We start from the raw sequence: 19,072 nt of genomic DNA, 5'->3' as shown, positions 1-19,072 counted from the left end.
AAAAAAAAAAAAAAGAGAGACTTAATGGGCCAGGTGCAGTGGCTCACGCCTGTAATCCCAGCACTTTGGGAGGCTGAGGCGGGTGGATCACCTGAGGTCAGGAGTTCGAGACAAGCCTGACCAATATGATGAAACCCCATCTCTGCTAAAAATACAAAAATTAGCTGAGCATGGTGGCATGCGCCTGTAATCCCAGCTACTTGGGAGGCTGAGAAAGGAGAATCGCTTGAGCCCGGGAGGCAGAGGTTGCAGTGAGCTGAGATCACACCATTGCACTCCAGCCGGGGCAGAAAGAACGAAATTCCATCTCCAAAAAAAAAAGAGACCTCAAGCTATAAATCAAGTTCAAATGCACTGAGAGAGGTTATTTAATTAAATCCCTGATACTGCCTATGTATACAAAGTAATTTTTTATGAGACAGCTAATCACCCCTTAATTCATCTGTTTTAATATTTACACTTTCATTTATTAGGTTTTATTAAAGTAGGACCTAGCTTTTCTATAATCTGAAGGCATCACTGCTCAAAATATTTTCATTTAATACTGTGTCAAAAACTACCTACTTATCTTCCAAAGACAGGTCTGCGTGCGCGCGCACACACACACACACACACACACACACATGGACTGTTGCCCTAAGTCCTTTGTCTCCTATTCTCAGAGTCTGTCCCATGATAATAGAATAATAATGATGTTGCTCCAGAATAAGCTTGCAATGTGGGGGCTGGGAGAGGTGGCTCACACCTGTAATCCCAGCACTTGGGAAGGCTGAAGTAGGTGGGTCACTTGAGGCCAGGAGTTCCAGACCAGCCTGGCCAACATGGTGAAACCCCATCTCTACTAACCATACAAAACAAAAATTAGCCACGTGTTGTGGCACATGCTTGTAATCCCAGCCACTTAGGAGGCTGAGGTATGAGAATCGCTTGAACCTGGGAGGCAGAGGTTGCAGTGAGCTGAGATCGCGCCACTGCATTCCAGCCTGGGTGACAGAGAAAGACTCTGTCTCAATAAATAAACAAACAAACAAGCTTACCGTGGGGGATGTGGGTACATAACTGGCATTTTTTGGGAAACTTTCAGAATTTAATTTAATTTATTTATTTATCCTTTTTTTTTTTTTTTTTTTTTTTTTTTTTTTGGGGGTTTTCCTTTTTTTTTTTTTTTTTTAATTTATTTATCCTTTTTTTTTTTTTTTTTTTTTTTTTTTTTTTTTTTTTTTTTTTTTTTTGAGTCTCGCTCTATCACCTGGGCTGGAGTGCAGTGGCTCGATATTGGCTCACTGCAACCTCCGCCTCCCTGGTTTAAGCAATTTTCCTGCCTCAGCCTCCCGAGTAGGTGGGATTACAGACGCCTGCCACCACGGATGACTAACTTTTGTATTTTTAGTAGAAACAGGGCTTCACCATGTTAGCCAGGCTGGCCTTGAACTCCTGGCCTCAAATGATCTGCCAACCTCGGCCTCCCAAAGTGCTGGGATTACAGGCATGAGCCACTGTGCCTGGCCAACTTTCAGAATTTTAGACAGTGCCTTCTTAGGCTTGTGAATCCTGACAGCTAGCCCACTGTGACAGAGAGGGAGCAGCAGAGAGCCTGTGTGAACAGGAGGCTGGGGGACTAGAGAGTAAAGGAAGATGACGGTTGGCACACTTAGAATTTTAGAACAGCTGCAGTGGTTAGAGTAGCTCCCCCTGAATGTGATGATGCTGGGCCACTTAGGGGAAAGGGAGGGAAGATTCTGCAGCCAATGACAAGGAGGAGGGAGAACTCACTATACTCAGTGGATGGGTATTAAAGGGATTATGTGTATTAGGCAGTATTACCAGAAAGGCATGTGCTTTTACTGCCAAGAAACTAATAATGAATTGGAATGCCTTCCAGGGATGAGAACAAGTTAAAACAATATCTTCTGTGCTCAGCATGTACAATATTTCAAAATCAGTAGCACAGTTGGCTTTATGGGACATGATGAGGGAGAAATTATAGAAGATCTCGTATCATCATTTAATTTGATCTCTTTTTAAAAGTCACATAACAGGGCTCCCCACAGTAAGGGTATCAGCTAATATTTATTGAATGTTGACTGCATGCTTATTGATCATTTAAAGGTTTTATATCCAGGCTGGGCGCGGTGGCTCATGCCTGTAATCCCAGCACTTTGGGAAGCCAAGGCGGGTGGATCACTTCAGGTCAGGAGCTCGAGACCAAGCTGGCTAATATGGCGAAGCACTACTAAAAATACAAAGAGTTCCCATGACAGTGCTTGCAAAAATGCTGAAAAAAAAAAAAATACAAAGAGTAGCGAGGCATGGTGCATGTGCCTGTTGTCCTAGCTATTTGGAAGGCTGAGGAGGCAGAGGCTGCAGTGAGCTGAGATCGTGTCACTGCACTCCAGCCTGGTCAACAGAGTGAGACTGGTCTCAAAAAAAAAAAGTTCTATATCGATCAACTCAGGTAACCCTCACAACTTTATGAGGTAGGTGCTCTTATTATCCCCATTTCAAGACGAGAAAATCAAGCCACAGAGAGATTAAGTAACATGACAAGACCCCACACAGCTAGTAAATGTTAGAGCTAGGATGAATTGAACCTAGGCTGGCTGACTCTAGATCCCAAATTTATTATTATTTTTTGACTATTACAAAAGTTTATTTAACAAAAAGTCTAATATGAAAATGTGCATGACCTAATTTTTACATCATAGTAAAACAGGCCCTATGGAGAGAGGACATGGGTTTCTCCGCTGAACAGCCATTATTTATACTCGTTCCAAGGCTTCTAACAGGATGATACTATTTCCTCGTATTACCACCATTCCAATATTGTTCTGTTGTCCGCTAATCACCATCTCCACACATTCATCTATCACAAGATTCATAAAGGGATCAAATCCCTGCAATATTCCTTGGACATGTTTGCCACCATTTAATTTCAATGATAACTTCTTGTCCATAAGTTTTTTCAACTCGGGAGGGTTAGCTTTGCTCATGATGGCTACTCCGCGGGCTCACAGAGCGATCCCAAATTTATAACTACCGTTCTATACCACCTTTATGGTGAAACAGAAGCCTTCTTTTTTTTTTTTTTTTTTTTTTGACACAGAGTCTTGCTCTGTTGTCCAGGCTGGAGTGCAGTGGCACCATCTCTGCTCACTGCAACCATCACCTCTTGGGTTGAAGCAATTCTCCTGCCTTAGCCTCCTTAGTAGCTGGGACCACAGGCACGTGCCACCATGCCCAGCTAATTTTTGTATTTTTAGTGGAGATGGGGTTTCATTATGTTGGCCAGGCTGGTCTCAAACTCCTAGCCTCAAGCTATTCACCTGCCTCAGCCTCCCAAAATGCTGGGATTATAAGTGTGAGCCACCATGCCTGGCCCAGGTGCTCTTTTAAAACTGTCTGTTGATGGTATGCAAGATATTTGTTTTACTGAAATACATGAGAATGAGAAACGATGTGGAAATCCTGTTTAAACATCAGCATGACATCATTAATAATAAATGCTTATGAATCCAGGTCAGTTGTACTCACCTTTAGGGCTTAGGAGCCTCTTCCCAGAGGACTCAGCATGGGTCTCATTTCTTTTTTTTTTTTTTTTTTTTTTTTGGTTGGAGGTTTTTTTTTTTTTCTTTTGTTTTGTTTTTTTGTTTTTTTTTTTTTTTTTTTTTTTTTTTTTTGAGACGGAGTTTTGCTCTTGTTACCCAGGCTGGAGTTCAATGGCGCGATCTCGGCTCACCGCAACCTCCGCCTCCTGGGTTCAGGCAATTCTCCTGCCTCAGCCTCCTGAGTAGCTGGGACTACAGGCACGCGCCACCATGCCCAGCTGATGTTTTGTAGTTTTAGTAGAGACGGGGTTTCACCATGTTGACCAGGATGGTCTTGATCTCTTGACCTCGTGATCCACCCGCCTCGGCCTCCCAAAGTGCTGGGATTACAGGCTTGAGCCACCGCGCCCGGCCGGGTCTCATTTCTTGATGCCCTGCACCAAAGTTTTCAACAAGTAGTCCCTTTATCTGTTCACTCAATAAATGTTTCTTGAGCACTTACTCCGTGCCAGGCATGCCAAGCACACTGTACTAGGATCTGGAAATAAACTTGGGTCTAAAGCATAGTCTTTGTCCTCAAAGGGCATGTAACACACGGACATCTCTCAACCAATGACCAATGGGTTAAAAGCTCAATAGCCTAAGGTTGATGCCCACCTGTTTTTCATTTGTCATCTGCTTCAGATGTGAGGGTTGTTACTATTTGCTGGAGGCCTTAGGGGAAGCTCAACTCCCAAATGAATGGGCTGCCATCCTGAAAGTCAACTGTTTCCAGAAAAGTTTTCCCAGCCAAGAGTTCGATGTTCTTAACAGGAAAGTGACATTGAGTGATGTCAAAGATGATAGTCAGTTAAAACAGATGATTGTAAACAGAATGTGTAACATGAACTCATTGTGGTTTAAATATGTATATATATATATATTTATGACTAAACATTTAATTGCAGGCAGTGTAGTCTGGTGGCTATGAATCAGGGTTCTAGAGTCAGATTATTTGGATTTTATTAGCTTTGCAACTTTAACCTTTCTTTTTCTTTTCTTTTCTTTTTTTTTTTTTTTTTGAGATGGAGTCTCGCTCTGTCACTCAGGCTGGAGTGCAACGGCACGATCTTGGCTCACTGCAACCTTTGCCTCCTGAGTTCAAGTGATTCTCCTGCCTCAGCCTCCCAAGTAGCTGGGACTACAGGCGCACCCCACCATGCCCAGCTAATTTTTGCATTTTTAGGAGAGATGGGGTTTCACAGTGTTGGCCAGGATGGTCTTGATCTCTTGACCTCATGATCCGCCTGCTTCAGCCTCCCAAAGTGCTGGGATTACAGGCGTGAGCCACCACACCCAGCACAACTTTAACCTTTCTATGCCACACATTCAATGTGAAAACACATGTAAAGTACATACAGTGATGCCTGGAACACAGTAAGTCCTTTAGAAACATTAGTGATTATTCTCATCAATATCGTTACTCCCCAAAGCTACCTCTAACAAGTGGCTCCAGGGAAGAAGGCAGAGAAGACTTTACCTTTTTATTAGTGTTACTTACTTCTTGATTATTGGCATTTCAAAAGCAGGTGTTACTTTTACAATTAAAAAACAGCAAACCTTAATTAGGAGTATTTAATGCAGAAAAATAAAACAAACTAAACTGGTGGCGGTTCACACCTGTAATCCCAGTACTTTGGGAGGCTGAGGCAGGCAGATTGCCTGAGCTCAAGGGTTTGAGACCAGCCTGACCAACATGGTGAAACCCCATTTCTACTAAAAATACAAAAATCAGCTGAGTGTGGTGGTGCAGGCTTGTAATCCCAGCCACTCAGGAGGCTGAGGCAGCAGAATCGCTTGAACCTGGGAGGCAGAGATTGCAGTGAGCCAAGATCGCAACACTGCACTCCAGCCTGGGCGACAAGAGTGAAACTCTGTCTCAAAAAAAAAAACAAAACAAAAAACCAAACTAAACTAACCGTTTATTTTGACTATCTGGAGGCTCCTGTTGAAACATAATGAATCACCTGAAAGGTACCTAAGAAGTGAACCCCAGCCGGGTGTGGTGGCTCACGCCTGTAATCCCAGCACTTTGGGAGGCCAAGGCGGGTGGATCACCTGAGGTCAGGAGTTTGAGACCAGCGTGACCAACATGGAGAAACCCTGTCTCTACTAAAAATACAAAATTAGCCAGGTGTAGTGGCACATGCCTGTAATCCCAGCTACTTGGGAGGCTGAGGCAGGAGAATCGCTTGAACCCAGGAGGTGGAGGTTGTGGTGAGCCAAGATCACTCCATTGCTCTCCAGCCTCGGCAACAAGAGTGAAACTCTGACTCAATAAAACAAAACAAAATAGTGTACTCCTCAGCCAGGTGCAGCGGCTCACACCTGTACTGTCACACTTTGGAAGCCCGAGGTGGGCCGATAACTTGAGGTCTGGGGTTCAAGACTAGCCTGGCCAACATGGTGAAACACCGTCTCTACTAAAAAAGATACAAAAATTAGCTGGGCATGGTGGCATGTGCCTGTAATCCCAGTTACTCAGGAGGCGGAGGCAGGAGAATTGCTTGAATCTGGGAGGCGGAGGTTGCAGTGTACCAAGACTGTGTCACTGCACTCCAGCCTGGATGACAGAGCAAGACTTTGTCTCAAAAAAAAAAGTGTACCCCTTTCACCCTCTCCCACCTGGTACCTGTTTGCTAGGGAAAACTGACTTCAGGTAGAAAGCCTAAAAATATTCTCATCTAGTTTCTCTAGGGAGCAGTTTATAGAACCAAAAAGTCCAGGATAGGCAGCATCAGGCAAGACTTCAACTAGTGCTCCAGGATCCCATCTCTATTTATCTTTAAGTAGGGCTCTCCTCCACTGATGGTGCAATTCTCAGGCTCCTCACGCAAGGTGGCTGACAGCAACTCGGTCTATATGTGCTCAAGCTCGAGTCCAGTGGAAAAAGCACATGCTTCTCTCTGGGCAATCCTTGCAAAGGTCTCATTGTGTTTCATTGGGATAATGTGCCAACCTCGGAACCAATCACCATAGCAGAGGAATTGAGCAGTGCTCTGATTGGCCAGACCATCTATGGAGGGAGAGGTAGGGTCAACTGCACTTAATGCACAGAGATTAGGAGTGGGGAAGGGTAATTTTCTAGAGGAAAATGGGAATCCAGTTGCCAGAAGAAGCCTGAATGAGTGCTGGGTAGCAAAGCAAGAATTCCAACACATCAACGAAGGAAAACGTGCAGTTTCGGGAGTGACCTGATGGTGCTGTATCTCCTCAATTGATTTGCTTGTCCAAAGCTTCCATGTAGGTATCTTTCATATACAGACCTACCCTGGGGTGGAGCAAAGAAATGGCAAACTTTCCTAGGCATCTGCCCATCTCTGGGGTCACCAGGACTAGTGACTTGGAATCTGGAGACTCATGCAGGGAAGAGGAGGTCAATCAAAGCAAAAGACTGAATATACAGAAGACCAGGCTTGAGGTGTCAGGAAACTATACCTGTCTCCCGGGAGTGGCAGGTTTGTGAATGCCTCTCAGATACACAAGACATAAGCCTGGAATCTCAAATGTCCTGGGATCAGGCATGTGAAGCAAATGAGTGTGGCGGGCTGCTGCACCAAACTCAAGATACATGCCTATCTAACAGCAGCGACTATAACCCACTATCACTATTTTTCCCTAAGGGAGGCTGCAAATCCTGAATTGGTGTGTGTACATGTGCACATGTGTGCAATCTCTCTGTTTTTATTCTTATTTTGGGGAACAGGGTCTTGCTCTTTTGCCCAGGTTGGGCTGCAATGGTGCAGTCACAGCTCACTGCAGCCTCGATACCCTAGGCTCAAGCAATCCTCTGACTTTAGCCTCTCAAGCAAGTGGGACCACAGGTGTGTGCCACCGCATCTGGCTAATTTTTTAATTTTTTGTAGGTGGGGTCTCCCTATGTTGCGCAGGCTGGTCTCGACTCCTGGGCTTGTCTTGATCTTCCTGCCTCAGCCTCTCAAAGTGTTGAGATTTTAGGTGTGACTTAACACGTCTGGCTTCTCTGTTTTTAAATGTTGACAAATGAAACAAATTTTAAAATACATTATGTGATCAATCTCAGTGGCTCGTGCCTGTAGTCCCAGCAACTCAGGAGGCTGAGGTGAGAGGATCGCTTGAGTCTGGGAGCTCGAGGCTGCAGTGAGCCATGATCTTACCACCGCATGGACCTCCCCAACCCCCAAGATTGTGACATCTGATAGAGCCGTATCGACACAGAGCAAATGGAAGACCCTTCACGATTGGTACAGTATTAAATCTGTGTGCTCATCTATGCCCAAATTAACAAGTACCAGGAGGACTTGTTAATGACAGCCCACTGCTCAAAGTTCAGCCCTTTCATCTACACTATCTAACTAAAATCTGAAAAATATCATGAAAGGCGAGGGAACATCACTGTGAGAACTGTATTTTCATTTCCTGGCGGGGGTGTGGTTAAATTCACAACTTCGGTGTGACACTAACCGTAGGAGTGTTTTACATTCGATTTCCTGTTTCCTTTTCTTAATAAAGAAAGGAAAAGTGGGCCCCCGCAGCAACGGTAAGCTGAGTTCCATAGGAAGACACCACGGGGGTTCCAACCTGGCCACAAGCAAAAACAAAACATAACCCCCAAACCTGGCAAATAGCAATATGCAGAAAACTGTGGGCCATGTGGTTGCTTAGGGTTGTTTTGATCATCTTATGCAGCAATTTTCCACCTTAAAGTCATCAGACTAGTGGCCGTGTCCTTTATTTTCAAGTTGCTGGAACCATTTCCCATGAAACATTTATAATACAATAACAGTGATAAGAATTATAGTAGCTTTCATGTGCCAGGGACAGTGAGAGGTGTCTCACATGTCTCTAATTTTGGGGTAAACACTCTAAGAATGATTCTCATTTTACAGTCGAGGAAACTGAGGTCTGGAAGAGTTAAGATAACTTGTTCAAGTTACTTGTAACTGACGGAGCTAGAGTTTCATTCCTGCATTCATTAAATATTTATAGATTGCCTATTTATTGGGCTAGGCACTACAGAAACATTGAGGGTTGACGGCAACTGAGCTCAGAATGAATCCCACTTGCTCAAAATAACCACTGAGGAGAAGCCACATTTGGAATATTTATTCTGAGTTTTCTTTCTTTCTTTTTAGAGACAGGGTGTTGCTCTGTCTCACAGCAGTGATATCGTCATAGCTCACCGCAGCCTCAAACTCCTGGGCTCAAGTGATCCTCCTACCTCAGCCTCCCAAAGTGCTGGGAGTACAGGTATGAGCCACAGCATTCTGTTTTATACTGTATATCTTTTCCCTTGGTGGTCCTCAGCAGGATTCAGACTCTTTTTTTTCTTTTGAGATGGAGTCTCGCTTTGTCACCCAGCCTGGAGTGCAGTGGCATGATCTCCTCACACTGCACCCTCTGCCTCCCAGGTTCAAGCGATTTTCCTGCCTTGGCCTCCTGAGTAGCTAGGGTTATAGGCGCATGCCACCACTCCCAGCTAATTTTTGTATTTTTAGTAGAGACAGGGTTTCACCACGTTGGTCAGGCTGATCTTGAACTCCTGACCTTGTGATCTGCCTGCTTTGGCCTCCCAAAGTGCTGGGATTACAGGCATGAGCTATAATCCCAGCTGCTTGAAAGGCTGAGGCAGGAGAATCGCTTGAATCCGGGAAGCAGAGGTTGCAGTGAGCTGAGATAGTGCCACTGCACTCCAGCCTGGGTGACAAGAGCAAAGCTCCATCTCAAAAAAAAAAAAAGCTCTATGAAAAGCTGATCCCTACTTCTGAGGGTTTGTAATTTAGTTAGGGGGACAGAGCCTATGCAATAAAACATTTATATAATAACAGAAGATAATGCACGATGAAGTGCCAAAGTAAATGGTCTAGGTGAAAAAGTTCAGAGGGAAGAGAGGCTACTCTAGGCTGACACAGGTGGGACACTGGAACAGAGGAGGCAGGTCTTCGTGGGACAGACAGTAAAGAAGACATGCTCAGTTGGTGTGCAGGAGAAAAGGGACAAAGCACGGCATAAACGAAAGGGTAGAAAGAGGAAGAATATAGTGATGCAGTGTATGATTTGGTGCATAGCTCTCAGTTTCAGCAGTTACACCATCCCAATGTGAATCCAGCCTCAGCACCACTCTACCCTAGATCAGTGATTTTATTTGTATTAAGCCTCAGTTTCCTAATCTGTAAAGTGGGCGTAATGAATGAAACCATGCAAACAAAGCAGCATCTGGCCCAGGGCCAGTCCTTAGTGGCAGCTACTGCTATTACGATGATCTCTTTGCAGGGGGAACCTTTGCAGCCATTCCACCTGTATAGTGGAGAGAGATGTGTGGCCACACTGAAACCTGAAACCATAACGTAAGAGCTCAAGGGAGACTGGAAACTCTACAGCCATGAACTAAAAGCAGCATGTGTCAGCCACAGAATCGGATAACACAACCAAACCGCAAATGTGCCTGCCGCTCAGGCTTTAAAGTTCTACAGCAGAGCGGGACCCACTGTGACTTACTTTGTGTGATGGAGTCAAACCACATATTTTTTCTTCTTTTTCTCATTAGACTTCACAGGAAATAAACTTCTTTGTTCAGATTTGAGATAAGGTACCCCTTCACCTTGACTCTCCTTTGCGGCATAAACTCACCCATTAAGCTGCTCACTTTCTATCCTAGGTCCAAATCATCACCCACTTATATTTAGTAGGCATGTGGGTTTGTATTGCTCTTATGGCAGAGGTGGAATCAAAGCTTTATCTATTAAGACATAGTTTGTTGTCAGACTGAGATGGCAATCTAAAAAAAGGAGGTGAGAGTCTCTTGGAGGATATAGCCAAGTAGGGTGGATTCTGTTGAAGGTTGTTTATTTTGCTATCAGTAATCCCCTACAATGCTGTTGCTCAATAATTATTTTAGGTCTCATGACTGTCAGCCTAACCTCTCTGCCCAAAAGTGAGAATCTATACCAAGGTGTTGACATGATTTCTTAGCAGCTGTTATAAATTAATAGCCTTGAACTCCCTTCCCATGTTGATTCATTAAAATTCTGAAGAAAATTGGCATTAAGGAATTTCCCAAAGACCCCTCACCCAGACTAATGGGACCTCTGTCCCATTCTAGGAGTGCTTATTTGTAGATTTATTATTTATTTATTTTTATTTTTTTCCTTTCAAGCCCAAATCTCACCACTAGATTTCTTTAAAAAGGTCTCACCTACGGGGATGGGTGCAGTGGTTCATACCTGCAATCCCGGCACTTTGAGAGGCTGAGATGGGCTGATTATCTGAGGTCAGGAGTTCGACACCAGCCTGGCCAACATGGCAAAACCCCATCTCTACAAAAAAATACAAAAATTAGTTGGTCATGGTGGTTTGCACCTGTAATCCCAGCTACTTGGGAGGCTGAGACAGGAGAATCGCTTGAACCCAGGAGGTGGAGGTTGCAATGAGCCGAGATTACGCCACAGAACTCCAGCCTGGGTGACAGACCAGGACTCCATCAAAAAAAAAAAAAAAAAAATGACTAACCTAAGAATTGATGGTAGGAGGGCATGGAAGGAGGAGTACAAGCAATAGCCCAGTCAGTTATAGCATATAGCTAGTGTTCAATAAACTTATCTCAGTAATCTCGGCTCACTACAACCTCCGACTCCCAGGTTCAAGTGATCCTCCTGCCTCAGCCACCTGAGTAGCTGGGACTACAAGCATAAGCTACCATGCCGGACTAATTTTTGTGTTTTTAGTAGAGATGGGGTTTCACAATGTTGGCCAGGCTGGTCTCGAACTCTTGACCTTGTGATCTGCCTGCCTTGGCCTCCCAAAGTGCTGGGATTACAGGTGTGAGCCTGTGCCTGGTGCTTTTTTTTTTTTTTTTTTTTTCCAAGACAAAGTCTTGCCCTGTTGCCCAGGCTGGAGTGCAATGGTAAAATCTCAGCTCACTTTAACTTCCACCTCCCAGGTTCAAGGGATTCTCCTGCCTCAGCCTCTTGAGTATCTGCGACTATAGGCAGGTGCCACCACACCTGGCTAATTTTTGTATTTTTAATAGGGACGGGGTTTCACCTTGCTGGCCAGGCTGGTCTTGAACACTCGCCCTCAGACAATCCGCCCACCTTAGCCTCCCAAAGTGCTGGGATTATAGGCGTGAGCCACCGTTCCCAGCTGACCCATTTTTAAAAAATTAAAAATACAGAAGCTGCATCTCACCATGTTGCCCAGGCTGCTCTTGAACTCTGGCCTCAAGCAATCTCTGTGCTTCCATCTCTTCATCCGTCAAAGGGGATAGTAAAAGAACCTATCTTATAGGGTTGTTTTAAGGACAAAGTAAACAAATTCATATCAGTCACATAAATTACACTCAGCACTCAGTAAACGTGGGTGATGGTAATGAACTACACCTTGCCTCTGTTTAAGAAGTCATTCTAACTGTCTCAAGCCCCACAATGAGCATTATCTCATCCGGGTAGGGAGCGGCCCCAGGAACAAAGCTTATGGTTTTGCCAGGCCCCGCAGCCATGTGCTCAGGCCTCTCTTGGAGAGGAAATGGTTTCATCATTCAGCTGTCTAGGTCATGGCCACTTTCTTCAGGGCAGGGATCTTTGTGGCCTTCCTGCTCAACATGCTTGGTTACGCCTAGCATGCCAGCCTGGCTCTGCCAGCCCCCAGCACGCGAAGGAGCATAGAGAGGATACGCCTGCCTGCCGGGTAGAATACTCATTCATGACCGGCCCACAGAGTCACAATGCTAAGCTTCATTCTTGCCCCTAGATCAGGTGAGCAGCCCATGGAAGCTAGTGTACTTCTAAAGATCCTTTCGTTGATCTGGCTGGATGACCATGACTGTCACCTTCATCCAGGAAATCCCTGCGTTCAAGGGAAGGCTACCCCAGGGTCCAGGGCAAGGGCAATGTTTAGGCTAGTAGAAAGGCCCTTTCTGGCTGGGCACAATGGCTGACACCTATAATCCCAACACTCTGGGAGGCTGAGGCGGGCCATCGTTTGAGCCCAGGAGTTTAAGACCAGCCTGGACAACATGGTGAAATCTGTCTCTACAAAAAATACAAAAATTAGTTGGTCATGGTGGCTGGCACCTGCCCTTTGACCTGAATCTGAGTGACGTTAGTAATACAGGAATAGGTGAAATGCTGGCCACACCTGGCTGGCCCATAAAAAGGAAATACTTCCCACGCTTTGCTTTTGCACACCAAAGGCCCCCAGGTAAAGGCATCCAGGGTACAAGCCGCCTGCCTTAATGCCTGGGTGTGGCCACAGGAACAACCCAGGACAAACTGGAGTGAACCTGCTGCCCTCTACCTTGCCTGCTGCCAAGCCAAACAGAACACAGGGAACACAAATAGAATCATCACAGTAAACCGGTTGTTGGAGCCAGACACAGAGAGAACCCACTCCCTGGCACTGCCACCCCATTCACAGGTCCAGACATGATGAAGGGCTTTGAGGGCTGAGGATGGTGTGGCCCGTGGGCATTCCTGCCCAGCAAGAACCCCTCTGGCTTGTCTCTATTCATTGCCACCCACATGGACCTCTCTAGGGTTGCTTGCCAAAGGCAGGGAGGGAAAAGGATCTCCCCTTCCTCCAAACCCTGGCTCACCAGGAAATGCCCTTCCCACCCACTTGACTTGACTAATGCAGCTTGTCAAGGAGGGCACTCTTCAGACACACAAAAATTCTACAGGCAGCGGAGGTTTGAAGGAATTCGTGCTGGACGTGCTTCCCTACAGGGTCAGGCATGGGGGAGGCGGGAGAAGAGGAAGGAGGAGCTGGTTGTAAGTGACAGCTGCAGACAAATCTGAGCGGATCTCTCCAGGGAGCCGGTGAACTCAGGTATTGCCACAGTGCCCTCCCTAGCCCGGGGCAGGTCAGAGTCTACCAGAACTGTCCAAACCTTTCTGCTGTGTGTGCTCTGAGACATGTCTCTCTTTGCCTCCTTGGATCCTGGGCCAATGAGGAAATACAGGCTAGTCCCAAGGGGCAGGGATGGATTTGTGTTCTTTGTGGTGTCAGCACCTTTTCATGAAGCTCTAGCAGATCTCATAATCTTCCCTCCTTTCAAAAAAAAAGTTTGGAAAAGGGGGCTAGAGTCTCCCCACTGAAAAGAAAGCTTGTGGAGTGATCCAAGTGGAGGACTTCCATGCATTCCACGGCACTGCTGGGGATGTCCTGGCTCTGCACTGCATTCTTGGGCAACTTATGTAACTACTGGAACCTCAGTTTCTTCAGTTGTAAATAATGGGCACATGAAGACCTAGTTCTCATGGATGTTAACAGGATAAAACGAGATAACATGCAGAGTACTCTCAAGTACTCTACAGAGTCCTGGCATCTCAAAAGTACTAGATAAATCTTGCCTTTATTTTCTCCTTCTCCTACACTTGTTGGTGGCTTGCTGGGTCCTTGATTAACCTGAAAAATTAGAAGAGAGACCTGAAGAGAGAGAATGGCAAAGTAGATACAACCATCTCATTTGAACTTAACTCTGAGTTTAAAGTAGGGGAGAGAAGGACTGCTGCTCCACTACTTTTCCAGAGGATAAGATGGGTTATGTATGTGCCTAGGGATAAATTACATCAGTGTTTTCCCATCTGAAACAAAACACAAACCACTTCATTTCCATGTCAAAAACCGATCCTATCTAATCTACTCATAAATCAGTCTTTCCCATTAACCTGAATTTGAAGTTTCTTTCTTTTCCAGCTGTTTTACGCTGTAGGTGGAGTTTAGGAAAGAGAAGTCTAGCTTAACCATTTGTTGACAGAAGAAAAGTAGGAATTGTCATTTCTTCCCTGAAAATATCAGAATTAGTAAATTGCTACCTTGGCCATAATCCTGTAATAAGCAGAATGTGCATGATGGTTGGATATATAGCATGAATCTCAACTACTATCTGGGTTTTTATTTTTATTTATTTATTTATTTTTGAGACCAAGTCTCACTCTGTCACCCAGGCTGAAGTGCAGTGGCACAATCTCAGCTCACTGCAACCTCAGCTTTCCAGGTTCAAGTGATTCTCCTGCCTCCGGCTCTTGAGTAGCTGGGATTACAGGCGTGCGCCACCACGCCCGGCTAATGTTTTTGTATTTTTAGTAGAGACAAGGTTTCACCATGTTGGCCAGGCTAGTCTCGAACTCCTGACCTCAGGTGATCCACCTGCCTTAGCCTCCCTAAGTGTTGGGATTACAGGCGTGACCATGCCCGGCCAAGTTTTTTCTTCCTTCCCTCCCTCCCTCCCTCCTTTACTTTCCTCCTTCTCTCCCTCCTTTCTTTCTCTCTCTCTCTCTCTCTCTCTCTCTCTCTCTCTCTGTCTGTCTGTCAGAGTCTTGCTCTGTCGCCCAGGCTAGAGTAAAATGGCAGGATCTTGGCTCACTGGAATCGCAGGCTCCTGGGCTCAAGCAATTCTGCCTCAGCCTCCTGAGTTACTGGGACTACAGGCGTGACCACCACATCTGGCTAATTTTTGTATTTTTGGTAGAGACGGGGTTTCACCAGGTTGGCCAGGCTGGTCTCAAACTCCTGGCTTTAAGTGATCTGCCTCCCTCAGCCTCCAAAGTGCTGGGATTACAGGCATGAGCCACTTCACCTGGCCAGGTTTTTTTTTTTTTTTTTTTTTTTCCCTAAGTGCTTATGATGGCTTTGTTCCACTCACTGTGCCCTTCTGCCTCTGTTTGGAACTGGACAGCAGTTCCAAAATGCTACTGTTTTCTGTGAAGTAAGGACCGGACATGAAAAACACTATGGTGGGATGAGTGGATAGGGCAAGGGTTTGGGGAGCAATGATCAACTGGGTAAAATCCTGGGGAGTGGTAATTGAGTGGGAAGGGAGTCAAGGGAGAAGTGTTTAGAGAAGGATGTCAGGGAAGTGAGTAATAGGTAGGTCAGAGGATGGAGCAAGGGAATGTTGAAAGGCAACGGATATGCTCTGTGGGCAGGTGGTAAAATATCTGAATGGGGGCCCAGGGAGAGCTACTATGGAGTAACAGGGAAGGGACCCTGAGGTGCTGATTTGTCACAGATAGACAATAGGATTGGATATGTGTTGGTGGAGGAATGGAGGGAGCCCAGGCCAACCCTGAATGCCATGCATTTTCCTGAAATCGTTCTTTATGCTTCCACCATCTGCAACAGACTATGTGCTCACCCCAATGGCTTGCTTTTAATTCCAGCAAATAATATACCCTCTGCTTTGTCCCAAATACAAAAGATACCATTTAAATTCAGCTAGGATGGAAGATCATGGTATTTGGAGAAAATTCAAAGTCTGGGCCCTTCAGCTGTGCTTTACCATTCAAAAGGCATTACATTTTGTTCAAGTTGGCTGCCTTCACATGGTCATCTCAACCCTTCACTCCTCTGTTTTTCTTTCTTTCTCTTTCTTTCCTTTCTTTCTTTCTTCTCTCTCTCTCTCTCTTTCTCTCTTTCTTTCTTTTCTGAGACAGAGTCTTACTCTGTCGCCCAGGCTGGAGTGCAGTGGTGCGATCTCGGATCACTGCAACCTCCGCCTCCTGGGTTCAAGTGATCCTCCTGCCTTAACCTCCTGAGTAGCTGGTACTACAGGCGTGCGCTACCACGCCTGGCTAATTTTTTCTGTTTGTTTTTTGTTTTTTATCAGAGACGAGGTTTCGCCATGCTCCCCAGGCTGGTATTGAACTCCTGACCTCAGTTGATCCACCTGCCTCAGCTTCCCAAAGTACTGGGATTACAGGCTTGAGCCACCGTGCCTGGACCACTCCTCTGTTTCTTGACCTGGTTTTGTTTACAATTTGTTGCTGCAATCTTCCTATTTCCAGAGTTGTGTGACGAAAAAGGCGGCTGGCACGCAGAGAGATTTCTCACACTCTGTTGGCTTGTGCAGTCGAGATGAAATTAGGCAATGTAGAAATTTAAGCTTCAGTTTTAATTGACCTAGGCTTTTTCAGCCCTTCCCATTTTTGAGTATCACAGTCCTCAGGGATTTCTGAGTTTTCTCGCCCTTTGAGAGGAACTATTCTTGAATGGGATTATTAAGCACTCCTTCCTCAATTCTTCAACACAGCTCCAAGAAATGAATGTCTCAAGTTCTGCTGCTTTTAACGCATACAAGATACATCCAAAGTTCCTTCTGATTTTCCTTTCTAGAATTCTGGGGTTTACTCCAACAGTGGAAAAGTTTTCTAAGCTAGTTCTGCTCTTGTCTCAAAGCAGTTTGGTCGGTGGCTGTTCTGTGGGCTGCTGTCTGGAGGAGACGGTCGATCAGGGAGGTCACCCTGACAATTATGGCCAACTGAGGGTGGAGGGAGTGGTCTCGGTTTGGCCCTCAGTCTGGAGTCACAGGCAGCGCAGAGAGATGTTGGCTCAGGACCTGGGGCTGAGGCGTGCTGGGACAGCCGAGGGGGTGTCCTGGCTTTCCAGGGGCTGGGGAACCCTTTCTGGCCCGGGGGCGGGAGAAGCTGTTCCAGAATCGGCTCTGGCTCCACTGCCACCTCAGCACTTTCTAATTGCAGCTCCAAACAACAGCCGCAGCTGCAGTCATAGCAACTGGCCCCGCCCACCCGGCTTCGCTCCCGGCGTCCAGCACGTGACTGCGACGCCTGCGTGGCTCCCTCCGCCCCTGGCGCTAAGGGAGGCTGTTTGAGGGGGGCGGCAATGACGTTTACTCTGTCGTCTCCATGGATATAATGCATAGACGTCAACGTCGCCAGTGTTTAGTGTGTAACGTTCTTCCGTCTCCATGGGAACGTCAGGCGGCCAAACACCAGGCCTCAGCAACAGGCTTCTGATTGGCCCGAGGCTTCCAGAGGCGGAGCGTCGTCTCCAGCGCCCGCTCGGCTGTGTTGCTGTTTTGGTTGTTGTCTCCCACTTGTTTATTTCTCTAACAGATCCTGGAGGCTGAGGTCTAGATCGGTCGCCAAGATGGAATCCAGGGGAAAACGTGCTCAACGTGCAGCTTGCTCCTACCGATTACAGCCCAGCAGATGACATAGTTCCACTGTGCTCTAGTCCATTGGTGTTATAACCCCTGCTCCCACCGCCCCGCCAGCACATCTCAGCAGTCATTACCCTCTCAGTCACATCTCAGAAACTGTGTTGCCTTCACGGTTACGCTTGTTTACGCTTGAGAGCAATCGGAGGCCTTTCCATATCTAAAGCCGGCATTCAGTGCTACCCCCTGCAGGATTTGGCTACATTTCCCCGTCTGGTCCTAATTCTGTTGAATGACATCATTTATCCGTATTCCTACCCAGAGATGGGCGGATTTCTCGTAGCCTCAATAGGTACCAAAGAATCCCAAAGGATCTGGGTGGGTTCTTCTATTTATGTGCTCGTTGGATCTATTCTTTCCTCTTCGCCTGTTTTAATTCGAATCGAGTGGACCATTCGATTTCTGCAATAGAAACAGAAAGAAATTGAGGACAGAGATGAACAGAATCTTACAGATCAAGATCCCAGGTTTCTTGATATCTAATACTAATATACTGATGGAGTTAAACATTGCAAAGTACGAATGTGTCCAGAAGCAGTTTTAACCTTACCCTGGGTTTCTATCACTGAAACCAAGTTAACATCTGCCAAAAGATACCGATCTAGCCTCAGGGGTTTCAGTCAAGTTGTGCTTAAAAGAATGCCTTAAAATCTGTAGTTACGGTGTCAAATATAATAAATCTTCACCGGCTCATGCACGTACAAGTCTGAAATGTTTCATAAAAGGTTTAGATGACCTGATAACGTGTTTTTAAAACCCAGAGAAAAAGAGAGAGACTAATACAAACGTCAAGTCAAAAACAAGAAAGTCAAATTAGTTTCATAGATTGGGGTTGATAAGGAGGGTATCTGTTCTAATCTGAGCCCACTACCTACTTTCCTCTATCTCCTCTGGTGGATATCCCTGCTATCTGTCTTCCCCCTGACTCTTTGGCTAGCCTCATAACCTATAATTTCCTTGGGAGATGTGAGTGAAATTAAATGAAATTGAGAGCCTGCTTAATGCAAACAGGACCAAAGGGCACAGCTCTTTCTCGTAATGAACTTCATTCTGATTAAGTCAGGGACTGCAAGTGCTTACTATTTACCCAGTAAATATATTAAATTGCTAGGCTAGTCTCCCTTCTGTCCTGACACTGCCAGCGAATATTTGAAAGTCTGATATAAGATCCCTTTTAGACCATCAAATATCCCTTTCTAATTCTATCATCTCTCTTTATGTTTCCAGGAATACAGCATGTCTTGGTCTCTGAGAGCCAATATATCTGGGTTACACTGAAAGAGGAATAACAAGATAATATTTATGCTGTACATTGAAGATGACCTGAAAAGCTGGAACAGGTGACTGAGGGCATTTTCTTAGTGTGGATGAGGAAGAGGGGAGGAAGGTAAAAGATGACAGAATATCTAAGTGCCTAGATTTGATTCTAGCATATGAGCCAATTTTGTGACTCTGTCCCAGGGCATCAGTTATACCCTCCAAACTTCCATGTCCTTCTGCATCTCCCAATCTTAGTTCTTTCCTTTTTTTTTTTCTTTCTTTTTTTTTTTTT

The 19,072-nt window shown here is 45.6% G+C and overlaps 1 protein-coding gene across 1 annotated transcript; it reads right to left on the bottom strand.

Moving 5' to 3' along the window:
- Positions 1–2,628: 2,628 nt before the first annotated feature.
- On the bottom strand, positions 2,629–3,008 carry LOC108304442 (small nuclear ribonucleoprotein G-like). Its single transcript, XM_037738531.1, has one exon. The coding sequence runs from the start codon at positions 2,988–2,990 to the stop codon at positions 2,760–2,762; it is 231 nt and encodes a 76-aa protein (XP_037594459.1). The 5' UTR covers positions 2,991–3,008; the 3' UTR covers positions 2,629–2,759.
- Between the last annotated feature and the right edge of the window lie 16,064 nt (positions 3,009–19,072).

Source organism: Cebus imitator, unplaced genomic scaffold (genome assembly GCF_001604975.1).
Source record: "Cebus imitator isolate Cc_AM_T3 unplaced genomic scaffold, Cebus_imitator-1.0 Scaffold54, whole genome shotgun sequence".
In the NCBI taxonomy this organism is placed as follows: domain Eukaryota; kingdom Metazoa; phylum Chordata; class Mammalia; order Primates; family Cebidae; genus Cebus; species Cebus imitator.
Note: the sequence above shows the minus strand (reverse complement) of the source record. Positions and strands in the feature narration are given on the sequence as shown.